General features: G+C 41.3%; 1 protein-coding gene across 3 annotated transcripts in view; it reads left to right on the forward strand.

The window, feature by feature from the left end:
• The window catches only part of pax8 (paired box 8), a 29354-nt gene extending 5215 nt beyond the window's left edge, over positions 1 to 24139 (forward strand). For 2 of the 3 annotated variants that reach the window (XM_061926916.1, XM_061926918.1), the window contains 10 exons: positions 1137 to 1302; positions 1366 to 1563; positions 1644 to 1720; positions 1798 to 1923; positions 13284 to 13444; positions 13543 to 13663; positions 13741 to 13953; positions 14124 to 14225; positions 14980 to 15069; positions 23461 to 24139. In XM_061926916.1, coding sequence (XP_061782900.1) covers positions 1137 to 1302; positions 1366 to 1563; positions 1644 to 1720; positions 1798 to 1923; positions 13284 to 13444; positions 13543 to 13663; positions 13741 to 13953; positions 14124 to 14225; positions 14980 to 15069; positions 23461 to 23531 — 1325 coding nt within the window. In that variant the 3' untranslated portion in view covers positions 23532 to 24139. The remainder of the gene's footprint in view (positions 1 to 1136; positions 1303 to 1365; positions 1564 to 1643; positions 1721 to 1797; positions 1924 to 13283; positions 13445 to 13542; positions 13664 to 13740; positions 13954 to 14123; positions 14226 to 14979; positions 15070 to 23460) is intronic. The other variant, XM_061926917.1, reaches the window with a different exon arrangement.

The raw sequence follows: 24139 nt of genomic DNA on the forward strand, positions 1-24139 counted from the left end.
ATTTTTATATATAAATACACATATACAGATACATATATACATACAAATATATACATATATATATACACACATATACATATATATATACATACACATATATATATATATATACATACACATATATATACATACACATATATAGATACATACACATATAAGTATATATATATATATACATATATATATATACATACACATATATATATATATGTGTATATATACATATATATGTATATGTATATATACATATATATATATATATATATACATATATATATATGTACATATACATATATATGTATATATGCATATATGTATATATACATATACATATATATGTATATATACATATACATATATATGTATATATACACATACATATATATATATATACATATATATGTATATATATATGTATATATACATATATATACATATATATGTATATATACACACATATATATATATATATATATATATATATATATATATATATATATATATATATATATATATATATATATATATATATATATATATATATAGACTTAGACTTCCTTTTATTGTCATTCAAATTTTAACTTCACAGTACAGATAAGAACCACATTTTGTTGCATTAGCTCGTTGTAATGCAGGATAAAAGAGTAATAAGGTGCAGATATAAATAAATAAAATACTGTACAGATAAATGTATTGCACTTTGTCATATGCATCCACGTTTATGGATGTATGTTATATTGTCTTTATATTCCAGCGAGTTAATCCGTTTTTTGGGGGGGAATTGAGGGGATTATTTTGATGCGTATATATATATATATATATATATATATATATATATATATATATATATATATATATATATATATATATATATATGTACTCTTAATAGTTTTCAAACTTGAAAGTACTTTATTTGTTGTGCTCCGGACCATATGCATGTTGTTATTATGAGTGTGAGTATGTTTCTGATTATTAGTGGTATTTACTCATTTTATTATCAAAAAGTTGACATTTATGAGAGGCAACCATCACTAAAATCTAACGTTTCCACTCATCAAAATTTTAAAAATGTGAGATTGTTTCGCCGTCTTGTGTTCCTCGACATTTATAAGTGTTCATCCCCCCTACTCCCCCAGGTCATGGGGGTCTTAACCAACTAGGCGGAATGTTTGTTAATGGCCGTCCGCTCCCGGAGGTGATCCGGCAACGCATCGTGGACATGGCACACCAGGGGGTGCGGCCTTGCGACATCTCGCGGCAGCTCCGAGTCAGCCACGGCTGCGTCAGCAAGATCCTGGGACGGTGAGTCCGCCGTCGCCACGAGTGAAGCGGACGACTAAAACGTCGCTTATCGCCGATGCTCAGGTACTATGAGACGGGCAGCATCAAACCGGGCGTGATCGGGGGCTCCAAGCCCAAAGTGGCCACACCGAAGGTGGTGGAGAAGATCGCGGAATACAAGAGGCACAACCCCACCATGTTCGCCTGGGAGATCAGGGACAGACTCCTGGCTGAGACGGTCTGTGACAGCGACACCGTGCCCAGCGTCAGCTCCATTAACAGGTCAACAGCCAGCTCACGGAATGCTGTCCAATTGGGTCACTTTTCCTTGTTGTTCACTCTGCTGGTGCACTTTGTTTTAGGATCATTCGAACCAAAGTCCAGCAGCCGTTTAATCTCCCCTTGGATGGGAAAGTTCTAAGTCCTGGGCAAACCTTGAGTAAGTCTTCGATCTTTGTCTTCCAGAATACTTTCTTTGGTTCCAGATAGATTTGCATCACAGTTTCCTATTCTTAGTCCCCAGTTCTGCTGTCACCCCGCCTGAGTCGCCGCACTCGGACTCGTTGGGGTCCACCTACTCCATCAACGGCCTGTTGGGAATTCCTCAACCGAGCAGCGAGGGCAAGAGGAGCCATGACGACAGTAAGGCCAAACAAGTCTTTGAAGGTCTTTTCTTTGCATGAAATCTTAAAAACCCGGGATCGGTATTGGTAGTGACTGACTTCCGTCGGTATTACCGGGTCTTGATTCACGTAAACAGTGCCATATTTCCGATACCTTTGTTACACATGACATCACATCCAGTTGCAGGCTTGGCGCCGGCTCAAGCACTTGGCAGGGAAACAAGCAGTTAGCACTCAAGAGTGGACTCAACCAGGCTACCTCAAAGTAATGTTACAATGTTCCATGCCAACAAAGCAAGAAGGCGCTCAAAAGCACAGTAAGGCGCCACTTTTTTGAAATGCGTCAGCTCGATGATTTGCCTTAGAAATGCTACCGATGAGCATTATCGGTTTTACATGGCGATTTAAAAAATACCGTATTTTTCGGAGTATAAGTCGCTCCGGAGTATAAGTCGCACCGGCCGAAAATGCATAATAAAGAAGGAAAAAAACATATATAAGTCGCACTGGAGTATAAGTCGCATTTTTTGGGGAAATTTATTTGGTAAAACCCAACACCAAGAATAGACATTTGAAAGGCAATTTAAAATAAATAAAATAAACTAAGATGCGCGCTAGAATCAAACAGCTGGTGTGTAATAAATAAAATCCTTACAAAATATTTAGCAGGCACAAGACATTAACCTCTTAAGGCCAACGCGGTTTGTTTACATGCTTTTTTTTATTTCCTTTTGCTATTTGGGCTTTTGGACCCTAATTAGAATAAAAACTAAGAATCATCTTTTGATATGATGTACTTAGGCCATAAGTACACAAGCGTGTACTTCATGTTTAGTGACATGCTAATTCTTATTTGTACACTTTTTTTCCCCTCCAAATTCCATTGTATGTTATACTCTTCTGACACCACCAGATGGCAGTATAAGTGTCCACATAAGCGGCCATAAGACCCCAATTCAGTAGTGTACACAATTTTGGAAATAAGAGCTAAAAAGGTGCTGTCCACGCATGTGGCCACTAAGGCCTTTAGAGGTTTGTTGGGAACTTGTTGAATTAGGTCCAGACGTTGAGCAACTCAAACGTAACGTTGAAGCAACTGGCTTTTTGGCGACATTTAATCAACGTCGGAAATGACCAAAAATTCTACAACACAAATACAACGTTGATACAACATTAATGTCAGGTTGAGACGTTGATTGGAACATCTCTGCGCTGCCGACCCGTCTCCGCTCGGGATGGTGTCCTGCTGGCCCCACTATGGACTGGACTCTTACTGTTATGTTGGATCCACTATGGACTGGACTCTCACAATATTATGTCAGACCCACTCGACATCCATTGCATTCGGTCTCCCCTAGAGGGGGGGGGGGGGGGGTTACCCACATATGCGGTCCTCTCCAAGGTTTCTCATAGTCATTCACATCGACGTCCCACTAGGGTGAGTTTTTCCTTGCCCTTATGTGGGCTCTGTACCGAGGATGTCGTTGTGTACCCTGCCTTCCGCCCGAATGCAGCTGAGATAGGCTCCAGCACCCCCAGCGACCCCGAAAGGGACAAGCGGAAGAAAATGCATGGATGGATGGAGATTGAACTTGTTATTTAGTCAGGTTTGGGACAGGTGTGCTGCTGGTGTAGCCACAGTGTGCACGTCTGATGTTGCTCACATGGGCTCCACTGAATGCTCAGGGAGTTTTTGCGTTTGCTCACACATGAAAAATTAGAGGGAACTTTGGTGTTGGGTTTTATCAAATACATTTCCCCAAAAAATGCGACTTATACTCCAGTGCGACTTATATATGTTTTTTTTTCCTTCTTTATTATGCATTTTCGGCCGGTGCGACTTATACTCCGGAGCGACTTATACTCCGAAAAATACGGTAGTGGGCCGAGCCCAGGCCGCAGCTGTGTTCCAGTGTTTACATGCTAAAGTTGTACTCGCGTGAAAGAGATGCATGCCCGGGGAGACAAAATTACATTTCCATATTCCTTCACTGCAAAAAGTCAGTGTTCAAAAACAAGAAAAAAAAAATACAAAAATGTGCGGTTTTTATTTGAACTAAGCCAAATTATCTGCCAATAGCACAAGAAAATTCGGCTTGTCAAGACTTTCCAAAACAAGTAAAACGAGCTAACCTCAATGAACCCAAAAATACCTTAAAATAAGTATATTCTCACTAATAACAAGTGCACTTTTTTTGGTAGAAAAAAAAAAAAAAGACATTTTTGCTCAAAATGTAGAAAATATTCTTAAATTAAGTAAATGCTAGTGCCATTATCTTGACATAATGATATGCGCTCGGCATCATGATTTTTTTTTTCATGCTTGAAATAAGAAATTATTACTTTAAAAAAGTAGTTTCATATTTGTGAGTGTTGATGACACAGCTTTGCAACAGTTGATATTCTAGTTTCAAGCATGCTTTACTCAATATAGGTCATACAATCTCAGCTACAAGCTGTAATATTTTACTGAGATAATTTAGGACCAAAACACTTAAAACAAGTAAAACACTCCAACATAAAATCTGCTTAGTGAGAAGAATTATCTTATCAGACAGAAAATAAGCAAATATCACCCTTATTTGAGATATTTTATCTTACTTCGATTTCAGTTTTTGCAGTGTTGTCACACAAACGCAGGAGTTGTGTTACATTTGTACTGGAAAGTCGGAATTTCCGAGTTCCCCGTCGTAATTTCAACTGGAAAGTCGGAGCATTCTCACCACCCCCGAATTGGTTTAAAAGATGGCTGCTCTGAATGTAAACAATGATAAACGCTTTTATAATATCCGTGTTTAGCACTTCTGATTTGTTTTTGACGCACTGAATCAGTCGTTGTTTTACATATATGGTTACGTTACTCTAGCCCAGGGGTGTCAAACTCAAATACAGAGTGGGCCAAAATGTAAAACTGAACAAAGCCGCGGGCCAAAGTTGAACAAATTAACCTTTTAATAGGGACCCAAACAAGTTTTGCATTGAATATTGAACAAGCAAGGCTTATATAACTTCATAGTGACATGCAAAATCCAGTTTCAAATAATAATAAAAAAATATCAATGGCATATCAAATACAATTTAAATACAAATTGAATGCCTCTTTTCTATTTGCATCCTTCTGAGGTAAATATCAACATTAACTGTTTCCACAGGCTAATACATTTGAAAATAAAATAATGAATAAACCAACCATTCTGGACTTTAAACTGCTCAGTTTGCAACACACTGATCCAATCTGATGTACCCGAGCCAGATACCTGCCATCTTATCTTGGATGCTAGTTCATTAATGTCGGGGCTCAGGCTTTGAGCTGAGGCAGCCTTCATTATCGAACGAAGGTGTTCATCAGTCATTATATCTTGTATTTCACAGTCTTGGGGGCGTGCCTTACAGGCACTGCTTTTAACGTCCTCTACGAGCTGTCGTCTCGGCCGCTTTTCATCCTTCCTAAACACGTGCCGGCCCAGTCACAACATATGAGCGGCTTCTGTACGCACACTCACGTAAATGCAACGCATACTTCATCAACAGCGATACAGTTTACACTGAGAGGGGCCGTATAAGCAACTTTAACATTGTTAGAAATATGCTCCACACTGTGAATCCACACCAAACAAGAATGACAAACACATTTCGGGAGAACATCCGCACCGTAACACAACATAAACACAACAGAACAAATACCCAGAACCCCTTGCAGCACTAACTCTTCCGGGACGCTACAATAGACACCCCCCATCACAACAAAATTAGGCATAATAATGTGTTAATTCTACGACTGTATATATCAGTATCGGTTGATATCGGAATCAGTAATTAAGAGTTGGACAATATCGGGATATCGGCAAAAAAGCCATTATCGGACATCTGTAGTTTCAACGTAAAAGAAGGGTGATCCACTCAGATGTCGACTAGCATGGTATCAGTATATAAACGATACTAAAGTGATTAGTTTGATCATTTTCTTTTTGTTCTTATTATTACAAAATATTTTGGGGTGTTTTTTGTTATTGTTTACAAACTCAGGGAGTAAGTATGGATACAGGAAGGCTTTGAGGGCAAACCCTACATATTCAAAAAAGGAGCCGATCGTAGCTTTGCTTTTGTATAGTTCTTGTGCACTACATACTTTGTTGTGTTAAAAAAATTGTGTTATGTATTCAATACCACACATTTTAGTACAATACTAGCAAATTCTACATTTAATAACATAAGCTTCATAATAATATGCTATCATGTTTACTTTAGTTAGTTCTTCTAAGTAGAGATGTCCGATAATATCGGACTGCCGATAATATCGGACTGCCGATATTATCGTCCGATAAATGCTTTAAAATGTAATATCGGAAATTATCGGTATCGGTTTCAAAAAGTAAAATTTATGACTTTTTAAAACACCGTTGTACGGAGACGTACAGAGCGCCAATAAACCTTAAAGACAGTGCCTTTGCGTGCCGGCCCAGTCACATAATATCTAGGGCTTTTCACACACACAAGTGAATGCCATCCATACTTGGTCAACAGTCATACAGGTCACACTGAGGGTGGCCGATAAACAACTTTAACACTGTTACAAATATGCGCCACACTGTGAACCCACACCAAACCAGAATGACAAACACATTTCGGGAGAACATCCGCACCGTAACACAACATAAACACAACAGAACAAATACCCAGAACCCCTTGCAGCACTAACTTTTCCGGGACGTTACAATATACACCCCCCGCTACTCCCTACCCCCCACCCCCAACCCCGCCCACCTCAACCTCCTCATGCTCTCTCAGGGAGAGCATTTCCCAAATTCCAAGCTGCTGTTTTGAGGCATGTTAAAAAAAAAAAAAGCACTTTGTGACTTCAATAATAAATATGGCAGTGCCATGTTGGCATTTTTTTTCATAACTTGAGTTGATTTATTTTTGGAAAACCTTGTTACATTGTTTAATGCATCCAGCGGGGCATCACAACAAAATTAGACATAATAATGTGTTAATTCCACGACTGTATATATCGGTATCGGTTGATATCGGAATCGGTAATTAAGAGTAGGACCATATCGGAATATCGGCAAAAAAGCCATTATCGGACAGCTCTAGTTTTAAGTATTCAATACCACACATTTTAGTACAATACTAGCAAATTCTACATTTAATAACATAAGCTTCATAATATAATATGCTATCGTGTTCACTTTAGTTACTTCTTATAATCTGTTGTCCATGTATCGTGTCAGGACTACAAAAAACTGAATCGGGACATTCCTAGTCAAACCCCTTCATGACTTGCACTCTGTTGTGTTGGAAGCAATTGTTGGGCAATTAGCAGTTTGGACAATGTCTGGATTCTGTGTGAAATGCACGGACAAATAAATGTTACGGTTCTTATGCGCTACATTTTGCAGGGTTTTACCACTTGAGCGCCGCCATTCTCTGCCAGCGTTGACAGACACGAATAGTGTAGTGGTTCACGCAGCTGACTTTAATGCAGCGAGCGTGGGATCAATTCCCAATCAGTGCAAGCTATAGTCCACCCCAGGGGTCACCAACGCGGTGCCCGCGGGCACCAGGTAGCCCGTAAGGACCAGATGAGTCGCCCGCTGGCCTGTTCTAAAAATAGCTCAAATAGCAGCACTTACCAGTGAGCTGCCTCTATTTTTTAAATTGTATTTATTTACTAGCAAGCTGATCTCGCTTTGCTCGACATTTTTAATTCTAAGAGAGACAAAACTCAAATAGAATTTGAAAATCCAAGAAAATATTTTAAAGACTTGGTCTTCACTTGTTTAAATAAATTCATTTATTTTTTTACTTTGCTTCCTATAACTTTCAGAAAGACAATTTTAGAGAAAAAATAAAACCTTAAAAATAATTTTAGGATTTTTAAACACATATACCTTTTTACCTTTTAAATTCCTTCCTCTTCTTTACTGACAATTTAAATCAATGTTCAAGTAAACATTTTTTTTTATTGTAAAGAATAATAATTTTACATACATTTTAATTTAATTCTACATTTTAGTTTCTGTTTTTTTCGACGAAGAATATTTGTGAAATATTTCTTCAAACTTATTATGATTAAAATTCAAAAAAATTATTCTGGCAAAGCTAGAAAATCTGTAGAATCAAATTTAAATCTTATTTCAAAGTCTTTTGAATTTATTTTAAAATTTTTGTTCAGGAAAATCTAGAAGAAATAATGATTTGTCTTTGTTAGAAATATCCATCCATCCATCCATCCATCTTCTTCCGCTTATCCGAGGTCAGGTCGCGGGGGCAGCAGCTTAAGCAGGGAAGCCCAGACTTCCCTCTCCCCAGCTACTTCGTCCAGCTCCTCCCGGGGGATCCCGAGGCGTTCCCAGGTCAGCCGGGAGAGATAGTCTTCCCAGCGTGTCCTGGGTCTTCCCCGTGGCCTCCTACCAGTCGGACGTGCCCGAAACACCTTCCTAGGGAGGCGTTCGGGTGGCATCCTGACCAGATGCCCGAACCACCTCATCAGGCTCCTCTCGATGTGGAGGAGCAGCGGCTTTACTTTGAGCTCCCCCCGAATGACAGAGCTTCTCACCCTATCTCTAAGGGAGAGCCCCGCCACTCGGCGGAGGAAACTCATTTCGGCCGCTTGTACCCGTGATCTTGTCCTTTCGGTCATGACCCAAAGCTCATGACCATAGGTGAGGATGGGAACGTAGATCGACCGGTAAATCGAGAGCTTTGCCTTCCGGCTCAGCTCCTTCTTCACCACAACGGATCGATACAGCGTCCGCATTACTGAAGACGCCGCACCGATCCGCCTGTCGATCTCACGATCCACTCTTCCCCCACTCGTGAACAAGACTCCGAGGTACTTGAACTCCTCCACTTGGGGCAAGATCTCCTCCCCAACCCGGAGATGGCACTCCACCCTTTTCCGGGAGAGAACCATGGACTCGGACTTGGAGGTGCTGATTCCCATCCCAGTCGCTTCACACTCGGCTGCGAACCGATCCAGTGAGAGCTGAAGATCTTGGCCGGAGGAAGCCATCAGGACCACATCATCTGCAAATAGCAGAGACCTAATCCTGCAGCCACCAAACCATATACCCTCAACGCCCTGACTGCGCCTAGAAATTCTGTCCATAAAGGTTATGAACAGAATCGGTGACAAAGGGCAGCCAACATCCAACCCTCACTGGAAACGTGTCCGACTTACTGCCGGCAATGCGGACCAAGCTCTGACACTGATTATACAGGGAGTGAACTGCCACAATAAGACAGTCCGTTACCCCATACTCTCTGAGCACTCCCCACAGGACTTCCCGGGGTACACGGTCGAATGCCTTCTCCAAGTCCACAAAGCACATGTAAACTGGTTGGGCAAACTCCCATGCACCCTCAAGGACCCTGCCGAGAGTATAGAGCTGGTCCACAGTTCCACGACCAGGACGAAAACCACACTGTTCCTCCTGAATCCGAGGTTCGACTATCCGGCGTAGCCTCCTCTCCAGTACACCTGAATAGACCTTACCGGGAAGGCTGAGGAGTGTGATCCCACGATAGTTGGAACACACCCTCCGGTTCCCCTTCTTAAAGAGAGGAACCACCACCCCGGTCTGCCAATCCAGAGGTACCGCCCCCGATGTCCACGCGATGTTGCAGAGTCTTGTCAACCAAGACAGCCCCACAACATCCAGAGCCTTAAGGAACTCCGGGCGGTTCTCATCCACCCCCGGGGCCTTGCCACCGAGGAGCTTTTTAACTACCTCGGCAACCTCAGCCCCAGAAATAGGAGAGCCCTCCACAGATTCCCCAGGCCCTGCTTCCTCATAGGAAGACGTGCTGGTAGGATTGAGGAGGTCTTCGAAGTATTCCCTCCACCGATCCACAACATCCGCAGTCGAGGTCAGCAGAGCACCATCCCCACCATACACGGTGTTGACACTGCACTGCTTCCCCTTCCTGAGGCGGCGGATGGTGGTCCAGAATTGCTTCGAAGCCGTCCGGAAGTCTTTTTCCATGGCCTCCCCGAACTCCTCCCATGTCCGAGTTTTTGCCTCCGCGACCGCTGAAGCCGCGCACCGCTTGGCCTGTCGGTACCTGTCTGCTGCCTCAGGAGTCCCATGAGCCAAAAGAACCCGATAGGACTCCTTCTTCAGCCTGACGGCATCCCTCACCGCCGGCGTCCACCAACGGGTTCTAGGATTACCGCCACAACAGGCACCAACCACCTTGCGGCCACAGCTCCAATCGGCCGCCTCGACAACAGAGGCACGGAACATCATCCACTCGGACTCAATGTCCAGCGCCTCCCTCGTGACATTTTCAAAGTTCTTCCGGAGGTGGGAATTGAAACTCTCTCTGACAGGAGACTCTGCCAGGCATTCCCAGCAAACCCTCACAATGCGTTTGGGCCTGCCAGGTCTGTCCGGCATCCTCCCCCACCATCGCAGCCAACTCACCACCAGGTGGTGATCGGTAGAAAGCTCCGCCCCTCTCTTCACCCGAGTGTCCAAAACATGAGACCGCAAATCCGATGACACAACTACAAAGTCGATCATGGAACTGCGGCCTAGGGTGTCCTAGTGCCAAGTGCACATATGGACACCCTTATGTTTGAACATGGTGTTTGTTATCGACAATCTGTGACGAGCACAAAAGTCCAATAACAGAACACCACTCGGGTTCAGATCCGGGCGGTCATTCTTCCCAATCACACCTCTCCAGGTTTCACTGTCGCTGCCAACATGAGCGTTGAAGTCCCCCAGTAGAACGAGGGAATCACCCGGGGGAGCACTCTCCAGTACTCCCTCGAGTGAATCCAAAAAGGGTGGGTACTCTGAGCTGCCGTTTGGCGCGTAAACGCAAACAACAGTCAGGACCCGTCCCCCCCACCCGAAGGCGGAGGGAAGCTACCCTCTCGTCCACCGGGTTGAACTCCAACGTGCAGGCTTTGAGCCGAGGGGCAACAAGAATTGCCACCCCAGCCCGTCGCCTCTCACTGCCGGCAACGCCAGAGTGGAAGAGAGTCCAGCCCCTCTCAAGAGAACTGGTTCCAGAGCCCTTGCTGTGCGTCGAAGTGAGTCTGACTATATCTAGCCGGAACTTCTCCACCTCACGCACTAGCTCAGGCTCCTTCCCCCCCAGCGAGGTGACGTTCCACGTCCCAAGAGCCAACTTATGTAGCCGAGGATCGGACCGCCAAGTGCCCTGCCCTCGGCTGCCGCCCAGCTCACACTGCACCCGACCTCTATGGCCCCTGCTATGGGTGGTGAGCCCATTGGAGGGGGGACCCACGTTGCCTCTTCGGGCTGTGCCCGGCCGGGCCCCATGGGGACAGGCCCGGCCACCAGGCGCTCGCCATCGTGCCCCACCTCCGGGCCTGGCTCCAGAGGGGGGCCCCGGTGACCCGCGTCCGGGCGAGGGAAATCTGGGTCTTTTGTTAATGTTCTTCATAGAGGTCTTCGAGCTGCTCTTTGTCTGATCCCTCACCTAGGACCAGTTTGCCTTGGGAGACCCTACCAGGGGGCATAGAAACCCCCGGACAACATAGCTCCTAGGATCATTGGGACACGCAAACTCCTCTACCACGGTAAGGTGGCAGCTCAGAGAGGAGTGTTAGAAATATGCTTGGTCCAATTTGTTATATATTCTAGCAAAGTGCAGATTGGATTTTAACCTATTTAAAACATGTCATCAAAATTCTAAAATTAATCTTAATCAGGAAAAATTACTAATGATGTTCCATAAATTATATTTTTAATTTTTTCAAAAAGATTCAAATTAGCTAGTTTTTCTCTTCTTTTTTTCGGTTGAATTGTGAATTTTAAAGAGTCGAAATAGAACATGTTTCAAAATTTAATTTTCATTGTTTTTGTGTTTTCTCCTCTTTTAAACCGTTCAATTATTAATGATAACATTGAGTTAAAGGTAAATTGAGCAAACTGGCTATTTCTGGCAATTTATTTAAGTGTGTATCAAACTGGTAGCCCTTCGCATTAATCAGTACCCAAGAAGTAGCTCTTGCTTTCAAAAAGGTTGGTGACCCCTGGTCCACACTATTGTAACATTTTAATTTCTGGTGCAAATTAGAGATGTCCGATAATGGCTTTTTTGCCGATATCCGATATTCCGATATTGTCCAACTCTTAATTACCTATACCGATATCAACCGATACCGATATATACAGTCGTGGAATTAACACATTATTATGCTTAATTTTGTTGTGATGCCCCGCTGGATGCATTAAACAATGTAACAAGGTTTTCCAAAATAAATCAACTCAAGTTATGGAAAAAAAATGCCAACATGGCACTGCCATATTTATTATTGAAGTCACAAAATGCATTTTTTTTTAAAAACATGCCTCAAAACAGCAGCTTGGAATTTGGGACATGCTCTCCCTACCTGTTGAGGTGGGAGGGAGGGGGGGGGGGGTTAGGGGGGTGTATATTGTAGCGTCCCAGGAAGAGTTAGTGCTGCAAGGGGTTCTGGGTATTTGTTCTGTTGTGTTTATGTTGTGTTACGGTGCGGATGTTCTCCCGAAATGTGTTGGTCATTCTTCTTTGGTGTGGGTTCACAGTGTGGCGCGTATTTGTAACAGTGTTAAAGTTGTTTATACGGCCACCCTCAGTGTGACCTGTATGGCTGTTGACCATTCACTTGTATGTGTGTGAAAAGCCGCAGATATTATGTGACTGGGCCGGCACGCAAAGGCGGTGCCTTTAAGGTCTATTGGCGCTCTGTACTTCTCCCTACGTCCGTGTACACAGTGGCGATTTAAAAAGTCATAGATTTTACTTTTTGAAACCAATACCGATAATTTCCGGTATTACATTTTAAAGCGTTTATCGGCCAATAATATCGGCAGTCAGATGTTATCGGACAGCTCGAGTGCAAATTGTAGCATTTCCAGCTGGATTGTGTCGGAGGCAGATATTTACATATATCCGAATTTAAGTGTTACTTCTTTTTATTTCATAATCATATTACAAAACAGCTAGTGTTTTTCTTCCAATTGTGGTCTTTTGGTTGTCTGCAAAACTGTGTGCTTAACCTTGAATGAGGAATGTTAGAGAGAGAGAGATAATGGACATTTGTTTTGGCTAGAGACACAGGACTGCCAGGGACTTAAGAGGGGAGAGGGTGTTTCGGGGGGCAGACGATCTTAGCGGGGCAATTCGAATGTTCTATGCTGTCTCTGTGAATGTATATCTGCAAAGCTTTGCAAATATATTACAAAATACCTATTCTGTCTCTGGTGGTTTTTCAACTCAGCTTTAAGTGTCGTAAAGAGCTTGGGAGCGACTTGTGACTTGAATTCCCTGGGAAGAACAACTGGTCCAAAACGCAACAATTGCGAGAGGTTGGCGTCCATCAAGTCTAAACCGGAGTTCTCTTTCTCTCAGGTGACCAGGACAGTTGTCGACACAGCGTGGACTCCCAGGGCAGCGGCGGCGTTCCGAGGAAAACCATGCGCCTCGACCACTTCTCGCAGCACGTGGATTGCAGCTTCGAGCGTCCGCACTACCCGCCCGACTCCTTCGGCTCCGCCAACAAGACGGAACAGGTGAGCGTCGCCTGGGAGGAGTCGTGAACTCTCTCAGGTCGGCGGTGTTGTTGTTGTTGTTGTAATGGCTAACCTGGCGTCCTTCCGCCCCCTCTTAGACTTTGTACCCGCTCTCGCTCATCACCGGCAGCCTGGAGGAGGCCAAAACCGGCCTGGTGGCCTCGAGCTCCGCCATCGGACGCAATCTGACGGCGCATCAGACCTACGCCATGGTGCCCGGTGAGTCTTACCGCGCCTTGTTTTTAGCGTTCCCACCGGTTTCACCTCACTCCCATCTCCACGCGCACTCGGTCCAGAGCCCCTCCAGTCCCTGCCGCTCTGCCTAAAGCAGGAAATGTCCCCTGAGGTCACCAGCACGAGTCCCTCCTCTCCGAACATGGCCTTCGTGGAGCTGCAGAAGCCCCTTTCTGTCGGCAGCAGCTGCAGCAACCATTACCCCAACTCTTACAACTCATTCTCCCATCATGCACCTGTGTACGGCCAGTTCGGTAGCCAGTCCATCATGTCAGGTAACGCCCATTTCAACCATGTCCATCAATCAAACGGCTTACGTCAATGGACAATTCATTAGGTACACGCTTCCTAATGTGTCAATGTATGGACAAAAATGAACATTTCGTCTTGTGTGTGTGTGTGTGTGTGTGTGTGTGTGTGTGTGTGTGTGCGTGTGTGTGTGCAGGGCGAGACATGGTGAGCTCCACCCTGCCTGGGTACCCACCTCACATCCCGCCGCCCGCCCAGTCGGGATACTCCTCGTCGGCCATCACCGGCGTTGTCGCAGGTACACCTGTGGTGCGCAAAAAGGAGTTTTATAAGCAAAGAGAATAGGAAGCTTGGTGTGTGTGTGTGTGTGTGTGTGTGTGTGTGTGTGTGTGTGTGTGTGTGTGTGTGTGTGTGTGTGTGTGTGTGTGTGGGCCCAGGGGGTACAAGGAACAGGCTTGGGGGTTCCGCCCTGCTGCCCACATCCCCCCTCCACCCAGACACCTCTGACCACACATCGCCATGGGAACCAGGGGGCCCAGGAGGGAGGTCTTTGTAATGTGTGTGTGTGTGTACGTCAGGATGCCACACTGTGTGTGTGTGTGTGTGTGATGGTTTTTTTTATATATATTTGAAGTCTGCCCTTCGAAGCGCGAAATGAGAGGGTCTGATTTATTATTTTTTCTGGTGGGCTCGCTGCGAGGGAGCGTTGATACACAATTACCTCCTATAAGAGAGGGGAGGGTAAGGATCGACGGAAAGATGTCAGGGGGGGCACGGGGGGATTCATTCCAGCCGACATAATTACCAATTAGATATTGGAATGTAAAAAAAGTGAAGGAAGTGCAGGAGGAGAGGGAATTTCAAAACGGGAGGGAGGAGGGGGGCCGGGCGTGCATGCACCGCTGAGTCGGGAGGATTTGGGCCCTTCCACACCTGCACTGCAGATTAATGCTTTACAGGCCGGGCTAAACTGCTGGTGAATGATGAGCTAACGGCGGCACAAACGGCTCACTACGGGCCGGGATGACGTGAGCGTTTTTCTTCCCTTGCAGCCGGCGGCGACTACTCGGCGCAGTCCTACAGCCACTCGCCCTACGCCTCCTACGGCGACGCCTGGAGGTTCACCAACTCCAGCATACTGGGTGAGCGATGGCGGCCTGTTTGTCGGCAACCTTTTTGCCGCGGTTACAATTTCAATGACGACGCGAGTCCCGATGCCAGAGTCCTCTCAGCCAATTCCCAATAAGTTGTTCTAACTATTGCAGGGCTGTCAAAAGTAACCAGTTAACTCATATGATTCATCACAAAAAATGACCGCATTACCCGTATTTTTCGGAGTATAAGTCGCACCGGAGTATAAGTCACACCGGCCGAAAATGCATAATAAAGAAGGAAACAAACTAGCGATAAATGCTTTAAAATGTAATATCGGAAAATATCGGTATTTTTATTATCGGTATCGTTTTTTTAATTTTTTTATTAAATCAACATAAAAAACACAAGATACACTCCGGAGTCGCTCCGGAGTATAAGTCGTACAGGCCGAAAATGCATAATAAAGAAGGAAAAAAACTAGAGATAAATGCTTTAAAATGTAATATCGGAAAATATCGGTATCGGTATTTTTATTATCGGTATCGTTTTTTTTATTTTTTATTAAATCAACATAAAAAACACAAGATACACTCCGGAGTCGCTACGGAGTATAAGTCGCACCGGCCGAAAATGCATAATAAAGAAGGAAAAAAACTAGAGATAAATGCTTTAAAATGTATTATCGGAAAATGTCGGTATCGGTTTTTTTATTATCGGTATCGTTTTTTTATTTTATTTATTAAATCAACATAAAAAACACAAGATACACTCCGGAGTCGCTCCGGAGTATAAGTCGCACCGGCCGAAAATGCATAATAAAGAAGGAAAAAAACTAAGAGATAAATGCTTTAAAATGTAATATCGGAAAATATCGGTATGGTTTTTTTTATTATCGGTATCGTGTTTTTTTTGTTTGTTTGTTTTTTTAATTAAATCAACATAAAAAACACAAGATACACTCCGGAGTCGCTCCGGAGTATAAGTCGCACCGGCCGAAAATGCATAATAAAGAAGGAAAAAAACTAAGAGATAAATGCTTTAAAATGTAATATCGGAAAATATCGGTATGGTTTTTTTTATTATCGGTATCGTGTTTTTTGTTGTTTTTTTTTTTAATTAAATCAACATAAAAAACACAAGATACACTCCGGAGTATAAGTCGCTCCGGAGTATAAGTCGCACCGGCCGAAAATGCATAATAAAAAAGGAAAAAAACTAGAGATAAATGCTTTAAAATGTAATATCGGAAAATATCGGTATCGTTTTTTTTTTATCATCGGTATCGTTTTTTTTTTTTTTTTTTAATTAAATCAACATAAAAAACACAAGATACACTCCGGAGTCGCTCCGGAGTTTAAGTCGCACAGGCCGAAAATGCATGATAAAGAAGGAAAAAAACTAGAGATAAATGCTTTAAAATGTAAAATCGGAAAATATCGGTATCGGTTGTTTTTTTTATCGGTATCGTTTTTTTTTGTTTTTTTTTAATTAAATCAACATAAAAAACACAAGATACACTCCGGAGTCGCTCCGGAGTATAAGTCGCACCGGCCGAAAATGCATAATAAAGAAGGAAAAAAACTAGAAATAAATGCTTTAAAATGTAATATCGGCAAATATCGGTATCAGTTTTTTTATTATCGGTATCGTTTTTTGTTTTTTTTATTAAATCAACATAAAAAACACAAGATACACTCCGGAGTCGCTCCGGAGTATAAGTCGCACCGGCCGAAAATGCATAATAAAGAAGGAAAAAAACTAGAGATAAATGCTTTAAAATGTAATATCGGAAAATATCGGTATCGGTTTTTTTTTTATTATCGGTATCGTTTTTTGTTTTTTAAATTCAATCAACATAAAAAACACAAGATACACTCCGGAGTCGCTCCGGAGTATAAGTCGCACCGGCCGAAAATGCATAAAAAAGAAGGAAAAAAACTAGAGATAAATGCTTTAAAATGTAATATCGGAAAATATCGGTATCAGTTTTTTAATATCAGTATCGTTTTTTTTGGGGGGGGGGGGGGGGTTGTTTTTGTTTTTTTAATTAAATCAACATAAAAAACACAAGATACACTTACAATTAGTGCACCAACCCAAAAAACCTCCCTCCCCCATTCACACTCATTCACACCAAAGGGTTGTTTCTTTCTGTTATTAATATTCTGGTTCCTACATTATATATCAATAAATATCAATACAGTCTGCAAGGGATACAGTCCGTAAGCACACATGATTGTGCGTGCTGCTGGTCCACTCATAGTACTAACCTTTAACAGTTCATTTTACTCATTTTCATTAATTACTAGTTTCTATGTAACTGTTTTTATATTGTTTTACTTTCTTTTTTATTCAAGAAAATGTTTTTAATTTTAATTTATTTTATTGTATTAATATTTTTTTTAAAGTACCTTATCTTCACCATACCTGGTTGTCCAAATTAGGCATAATAATGTGTTAATTCCACGACTGTATATATCGGTTGATATCGGTATCGGTAATTAAAGAGTTGGACAAGATCGGAATATCGGATATCGGCAAAAAGCCATTATCGGACATCCCTAAAAAAACATATATGAGTCGCACTGGAGTATAAGTCGTATTTTTGGGGGGGAAATTTATTTGATAAAACCCAACACCAAGAATAGACATTTGAAAGGCAATTTAAAATAAATAAAGAATAGTGAACAACAGGCTGAATAAGTGTACGTTATATGAGGCATAAATAACCAACTGAGAACGTGCCTGGTATGTTAACGTAACATATTATGGTAAGAGTCATTCAAATAACTATAACATATAGAACATGCTATACGTTTACCAAACAATCTGTCACTCATAATCGCTAAATCCCATGAAATCGTATACGTCTAGTCTCTTACGTGAATGAGCTAAATAATATTATTTGATATTTTACAGTAATGTGTTAATAATTTCACACATAAGTCGCTCCTGAGTATAAGTCGCACCCCCGGCCAAACTATGAAAAAAATTGCGACTTATAGTCCGAAAAATACGGTAATCATACATATACGGAGATCATTTTGACTGTATGGACAATCTGACCCAAAAAAAAATTGCATTTTTATCCATTATTGCAATCATTTTTTAAGTTCACTTATATTATGCAAGTGAGTAATATAATAACCAGTGATTAATCATGAATAATCCAATTTCAAAAGTGTAATTAAAGCTCTGACAAAGGCTGAAGTGTCAGCCTAAACCAGGGGTCGGCAACCCAAAACGATGAAAAAGCCATAATGGACCAAAATAATACAAAAAACAAATATCTGGAGCCGCAAAAAATTAAAAGCCATATATAAGTCTTATAATTAGAGATGTCCGATAATATGAGACTGCCGATATCATCGGCCGATAAATGCTTTAAAATGTAACATCGGAAATTGTCGGTATCGGTTTCAGAATTATCGGTATCGGTTTCAAAAAGTAAAATGTATGACTTTTTAAAACGCCGCTGTGTACACGGACGTAGGGAGAAGTACAGAGCGCCAATAAACCTTAAAGGCACTGCCTTTGCGTGCCAGCCCAATCACATAATATCTACGGCTTTTCACATACACAAGTGAATGCAACGCATACTTGGTCAATAGCCATACAGGTCACACTGAGGGTGGCCGTATAAACAACTTTAACACTGTTACAAATATGCGCCACACTGTGAACCCACACCAAACAAGAATGACAAACACATTTCGGGAGAACATCCGCACAGTAACACAACATAAACACAACAGAACAAATACCCAGAACCCCTTGCAGCACTAACTCTTCCAGGACGCTACAATATACACCCCGCTAACCCCTACTCCCCCTACCTCTACCCCGCCCACTTCAACCTCCTCATGCTCTCTCAGGGAGAGCATGTCCCAAATACCAAGCTGCTGTTTTGAGGCATGTTAAAAAAAAATAATGCACTTTGTGACTTCAATGATAAATATGGCAGTGCCATGTTGGCATTTTTTTTCCATAACTTGAGTTGATTTATTTTAGAAAACCTTGTTACATTGTTTAATGCATCCAGCGGGGCATCACAACAAAATTAGGCATAATAATGTGTTAAATCCACGACTGTATATATCGGTATCGGTTGATATCGGAATCGGTAATTAAGAGTTGGACAATATCGGATATCGGCAAAAAAGCCATTATCGGACATCTCTACTTTTAATGAAGGCAACACATGACGTAGGTGTCTATCTTAGCTATAATAGTCTACTATCAAAATGACTACGTGTCGCAGGCTGAAGCAAACCTTGGTTAACAGAAATGTTGAAATTTTATATATTTATTCTAGACAAATTTTTACAACATTAGAAACCATTAGTAAATCAGAGGCTGATTTAACTCCTGGAAATGACTGCCTTTTAATGACCAAAGGTATAGATGTGTGTGTCCACGTTAAAGGAAACGGCAGGCTGTCTTCTTTTAACGGATTTATTACAATCTTTGGCAAGCTGGGTAATGTTTGCTGTGGTCTGGAACAACTATCTGAAATGCAGCCAATATTACATACAGATAATGTGACATGAGACATGCACAACGAAATTATATACCAAAGAGGATAAAAGTCAAGGATATCAAATGAGCTCAAATATACCTACAAATGAGGCATAAAGATGCAATATGTACATATATCTAGACTAAATAGCATGTTAGCATTGATTTGCCTGATTAGCACTCCAACAAGTCAATAACATCAACAAAGCGCACCTTTGTGCATTCACGCACAGTATAAAATGTGTGGTGGACAAAATGAGACAAAGAAGGAGTGGAAGATTTTTACATGTAAACAAACTGTTGCATCACAGTCCACACTATGGTGAGTTCAAGAACTGCCGAAATTAGTAGGACAAAACGATGTTCACCAATTAGTAAAGCATACACACAAACATATTAAACAGTGGGCTTTATAACACTTGGGAAGGTTTGTGTCATGTTTGTCCTCAAACAAAAAACATATTAAGACAAAATAAATATTTTTTACCCCCATCTTTTTCCATTTTCAATCCTTTTTTTAAAAGTGCTCCAGGGAGCCACTAGGGCGGCACTAGAGAGCCGCGGGTTGCTGACCCCTGGCCTAAACTATCAGCAGGTGGGAGACATCTGACACAAACAAACTTTTGTCTGCACACAACAATCTTGCACCTAAAAGTGTAATTCATAGATTGACAGCACTAAATTAAAGAAGATGTACACTGTAAACACTCTCACGTTAAGTTCACAGCATTTAAATAACATGCATCCGTTTATGACAGTCAAGTGGTAAAATGTCCATGTTACTATATTCTGCATATGACTTCAGTATTTCACTGTGCAGCATTTAAAAGCAGCTTATAACTGACCTATTATTAACATGCAACAATGAGAATTACATAGGTAAAAATGTACAATAAGTTACTATATCTTTATGGATAATTTGACTATTTTCCGACTGTTCCTGTGAAGCTCCTCATGTGCAGCGGGAACAATGCAGAGGGTTTAAAAAGTAGTTGGCGTTTAAGGAGGTATCATTTTTTTTTTTTTTTTAGATTTATTACTTTGATTAAAATGTCTTTTTAAACCACCCATAAAATTAGGGGAATTTATATGCATTTGCAGAACATGCTGGGTATAAATAGTGTGTAACCCCCGGTTGCTTTGAACTATTGTTCCAGTGCAAGCTCCGTGCACAGGAACAATAGACTCACTTCAGAGCGAGCAAAGTTATATTAGTGTACAATATATCATTTTTATTCATTAAAAAAGGCTTCTTTTTTTTTTTTAAGTAAGGCATATTTGTATTGTCCCTCTGCTCTCCTGCACCAGTTACTGCAATGCACAATCAATTTAAAGGCGTTGACTTGACAGTGGAAGAAAAAAATATCTTTCTGTATTTAAAAAAATGCTGATGAAAAGTTGTGACTTTATTTTTTTATTTTTTTATGTTATAAAATAGAAACATGGCCTTACTGTAATAGACTTCTACACTGTAAACATGTCACAGTATTTTTTCACAGTAAAATAATGTAATAAAAATCTACTGTTACTGTAAAAGTGATGCAATTATTAGTAAGTAACTTACTGTAAACTTACAATGTCAATTTTTAGAGTCTGTTGTTGTATTTGTGTGAATAAGGGGCAGTAAAGTTAAAATTAAAGTACCCATGATTGTCACACACACACTAGGTGTGGCGAAATTATTCTCTGCGTTTGACCCATCACCCTTGATCGCCCCCTGGGAAGTGAGGGGAGCAGTGAGCAGCAGCAGTGGCCGCGCCCGGGAATCATTTTTGCTGATTTAACCCCCAATTCCAACCCTTGATGCTGAGTGCCAAGCAGAAGCTTTCCTTTCTGCTTCTTCTTGTTCCTGATTTATTCTAATGTTGTATCAATTATTTTCTATTTAATATTGCGTGAATAAATGGAAATAGTGTAAAGGTAAGCTATTTTTCAATACATCAATTTAGTCACGGGTCCCTTGCATAGGTGCGAGAGTTTTAAGTGGTTTTCATTGCGTGTGCACGCAGCGGGAACAACGCTGTTTTAAAATATATGATTACCGTATTTTCCGCACTATAAGGTCGCACCTAAAAACCTCCAATTTTCTCAAAAGCTGACAGTGCGCCTTATAATCCGGCGCGCCTTATATATGGACCAATATTGAGCCACAACAGGTCTCGCAACTACGGGATGCATAACGTAACCCCAGCCTCTACTGTAGCGTCTATTCTATGCGCATTATAATGCGGTGCGCCTTATATATGAGCAAAGTTTTAAAATAGGCCATTCATTGAAGGTGAGCCTTATAATCCGGTGCGCCTTATAGTGCGGAAAATACGGGTAGTATAACTTATCGGTCACGGCAGTGGTTCTCCAACTTTTTCCAGTGATGTACCCCCTGTGAACATTTTTTTATTTCATGTACCCTCTATTCAGAGCAAAGCATGTTTGGTTGAAAAAAGGAGATAAAGAAGTAAAATACAGCACTGTCATCAGTTTCTGATTTATTAAATTGTATAACAGTGCAAAATATTGCTCATTTGTAGTAGTCTTTCTTGAACTATTTGGAAAAAAAGATATAAAAATAACTAAAAACTTGTTGAAAAATAAACAAGTGATTCAATTATAAATAAAGATTTCTACACATAGAAGTAATCATCAACTTAAAGTGCCCTCTTTGGGGATTGTAATAGAGATCCATCTGGATTCATGAACTTCATTCTAAACATTTCTTCACAAAAAAAGAAATCTTTAACATCAATATTTATGAAACATGTCCACAAAAAAATCTGTCAACACTGAATATTGCATTGTTGCATTTCTTTTCACAGTTCTTTTTGACAGACATTTTAGTGAGAAACCTGAGCTTGTGCTTCACTGAGTTTATGAACTTACATTCATATTTTGTTGAAGTATTATTCAATAAATATATTTATAAAGGATTTTTGAATTGTTGCTATTTTTAGAATATTTAAAAAAAATCTCACGTACCCCTTGGTGTCATGTCTGTGTAATTATGTATTGTCTTAGTCATGTTTTGTTTAGTTATTGGACTCTTTAGTTTCTGGCTTTTCACTCCCTTGTCTTGTTTCCATGATTACCCATTAGTTTCACCTGTTCCACGTTTGGACTCATTGTGCACTCTTGTTTGTCACCATAGCAACCCATTAGTTTTCACCTGTCACGTCACGCACCTGTTTCACGTTTTGAGTCACGCACCTGTTTTCGTTAATCATGTCTGTAGTATTTAAGTTAATTGTTTTTCAGTTTGTCTTTCTGGTGACATCCCCACATTTATGCTCTGCACATTTCTGACTCTTTTTTCATGTCCATCGTTCACGCTGCTCCTTTTTGTCCATGCCAAGTAAGTTTTGTTTATTACTGCCACAGTTAGTGTTTTTTGTTGTTCATAGTTTTTGCCTTTGTGCAAGTGTTTGGTTTCATAGTTTGTTCTCCGCCATTGTGCGCGCCTTTTGTTTACTTCCTTGTTTTGTATTTATAGTGTTTAAATAAAAATGTACCTTCATTACCGTCTCGCCCGAGCCAACTTTCCGTTGCCTTCGAGAAAAACTAAACCCCAGGACCAAGTCATGACACTTGGCATACCTTCAAGTACCCCCAGGGGTACGCGTACCCCCATTTGAGAACCACTGGGTCACGGTATTAACAACAAGTGGCTATGACAGGTTTTATGATCATTAATTAGTACTATTTATTGTACAAACCCCTGCTAATTGTGTGGTTGTACCGACACACTTCAAAGAAGCAGCAGCGGCATGATAAAAATAAAGAATAAATTAGATTGTTTTTTTCTTATCTTACTTTTAAACTGCACTGAATATTGCACACAATTCTGTTGTACTCTCCACAAAGATTCTAAATGTGACAAAATGTGTTTTAAAAGTCTACCATTTTATTTTTCTCTCGGCCCCCTTCAGGTACACCCTATTATTACAGCACAGCGTCCCGCACCGCTCACCCTTCGGCGGCCGCCTACGACCACCTCTAGTCCCCTTCTGAACAGCCCTTCGTGACCCGGATACCGAGCGACCTTGCAGACGAACCAGCAACCAATATTTTTTTTTTTTTTTTTACATCCTGGCAGACTGACAGCTGATTATTTATTGGATCCAGTAGCCCATGCAGGGTAACTCATCGGCAGACCTGAGCGCACGTTTACACATCACCAGCCTTACGTCTCACATGGTGCATCTTTCCAGTACCGAGTTCTTAACTCTGTTTTTTGGCCAAAGACTTTTTTTTGTTCCCCCTCCTCGCACATCTGACAAAGGATATGCAACATCTCTTTAATGAACTATGCTTGTTTACAAAGCTTTGTTGTTTTTAATTAAGAATCTTGATTTGTCTGCTTGATTTCCAACAGCCATGTTATTTGTCTTGTCAGAATACTGTACATACTGTAAATGTTGAATGAGCTATGAGGAGATGTAAGGAAGAGGGGCTCCTCCGTACTTTTGTTTAGTTTGTCATCATGCTGATGTACTGATGGTGGGTAAAAATTGTGACTATTTTTATTCATATGCTGTTGTTAATATTATTGCAGATGTACTGTACATAGGGAATTTCTAAAGAATTATTTTTAATTAAAGCATGGCA

Source organism: Nerophis lumbriciformis, linkage group LG32, assembly GCF_033978685.3.
Source record: "Nerophis lumbriciformis linkage group LG32, RoL_Nlum_v2.1, whole genome shotgun sequence".
Lineage (NCBI taxonomy): Eukaryota > Metazoa > Chordata > Actinopteri > Syngnathiformes > Syngnathidae > Nerophis > Nerophis lumbriciformis.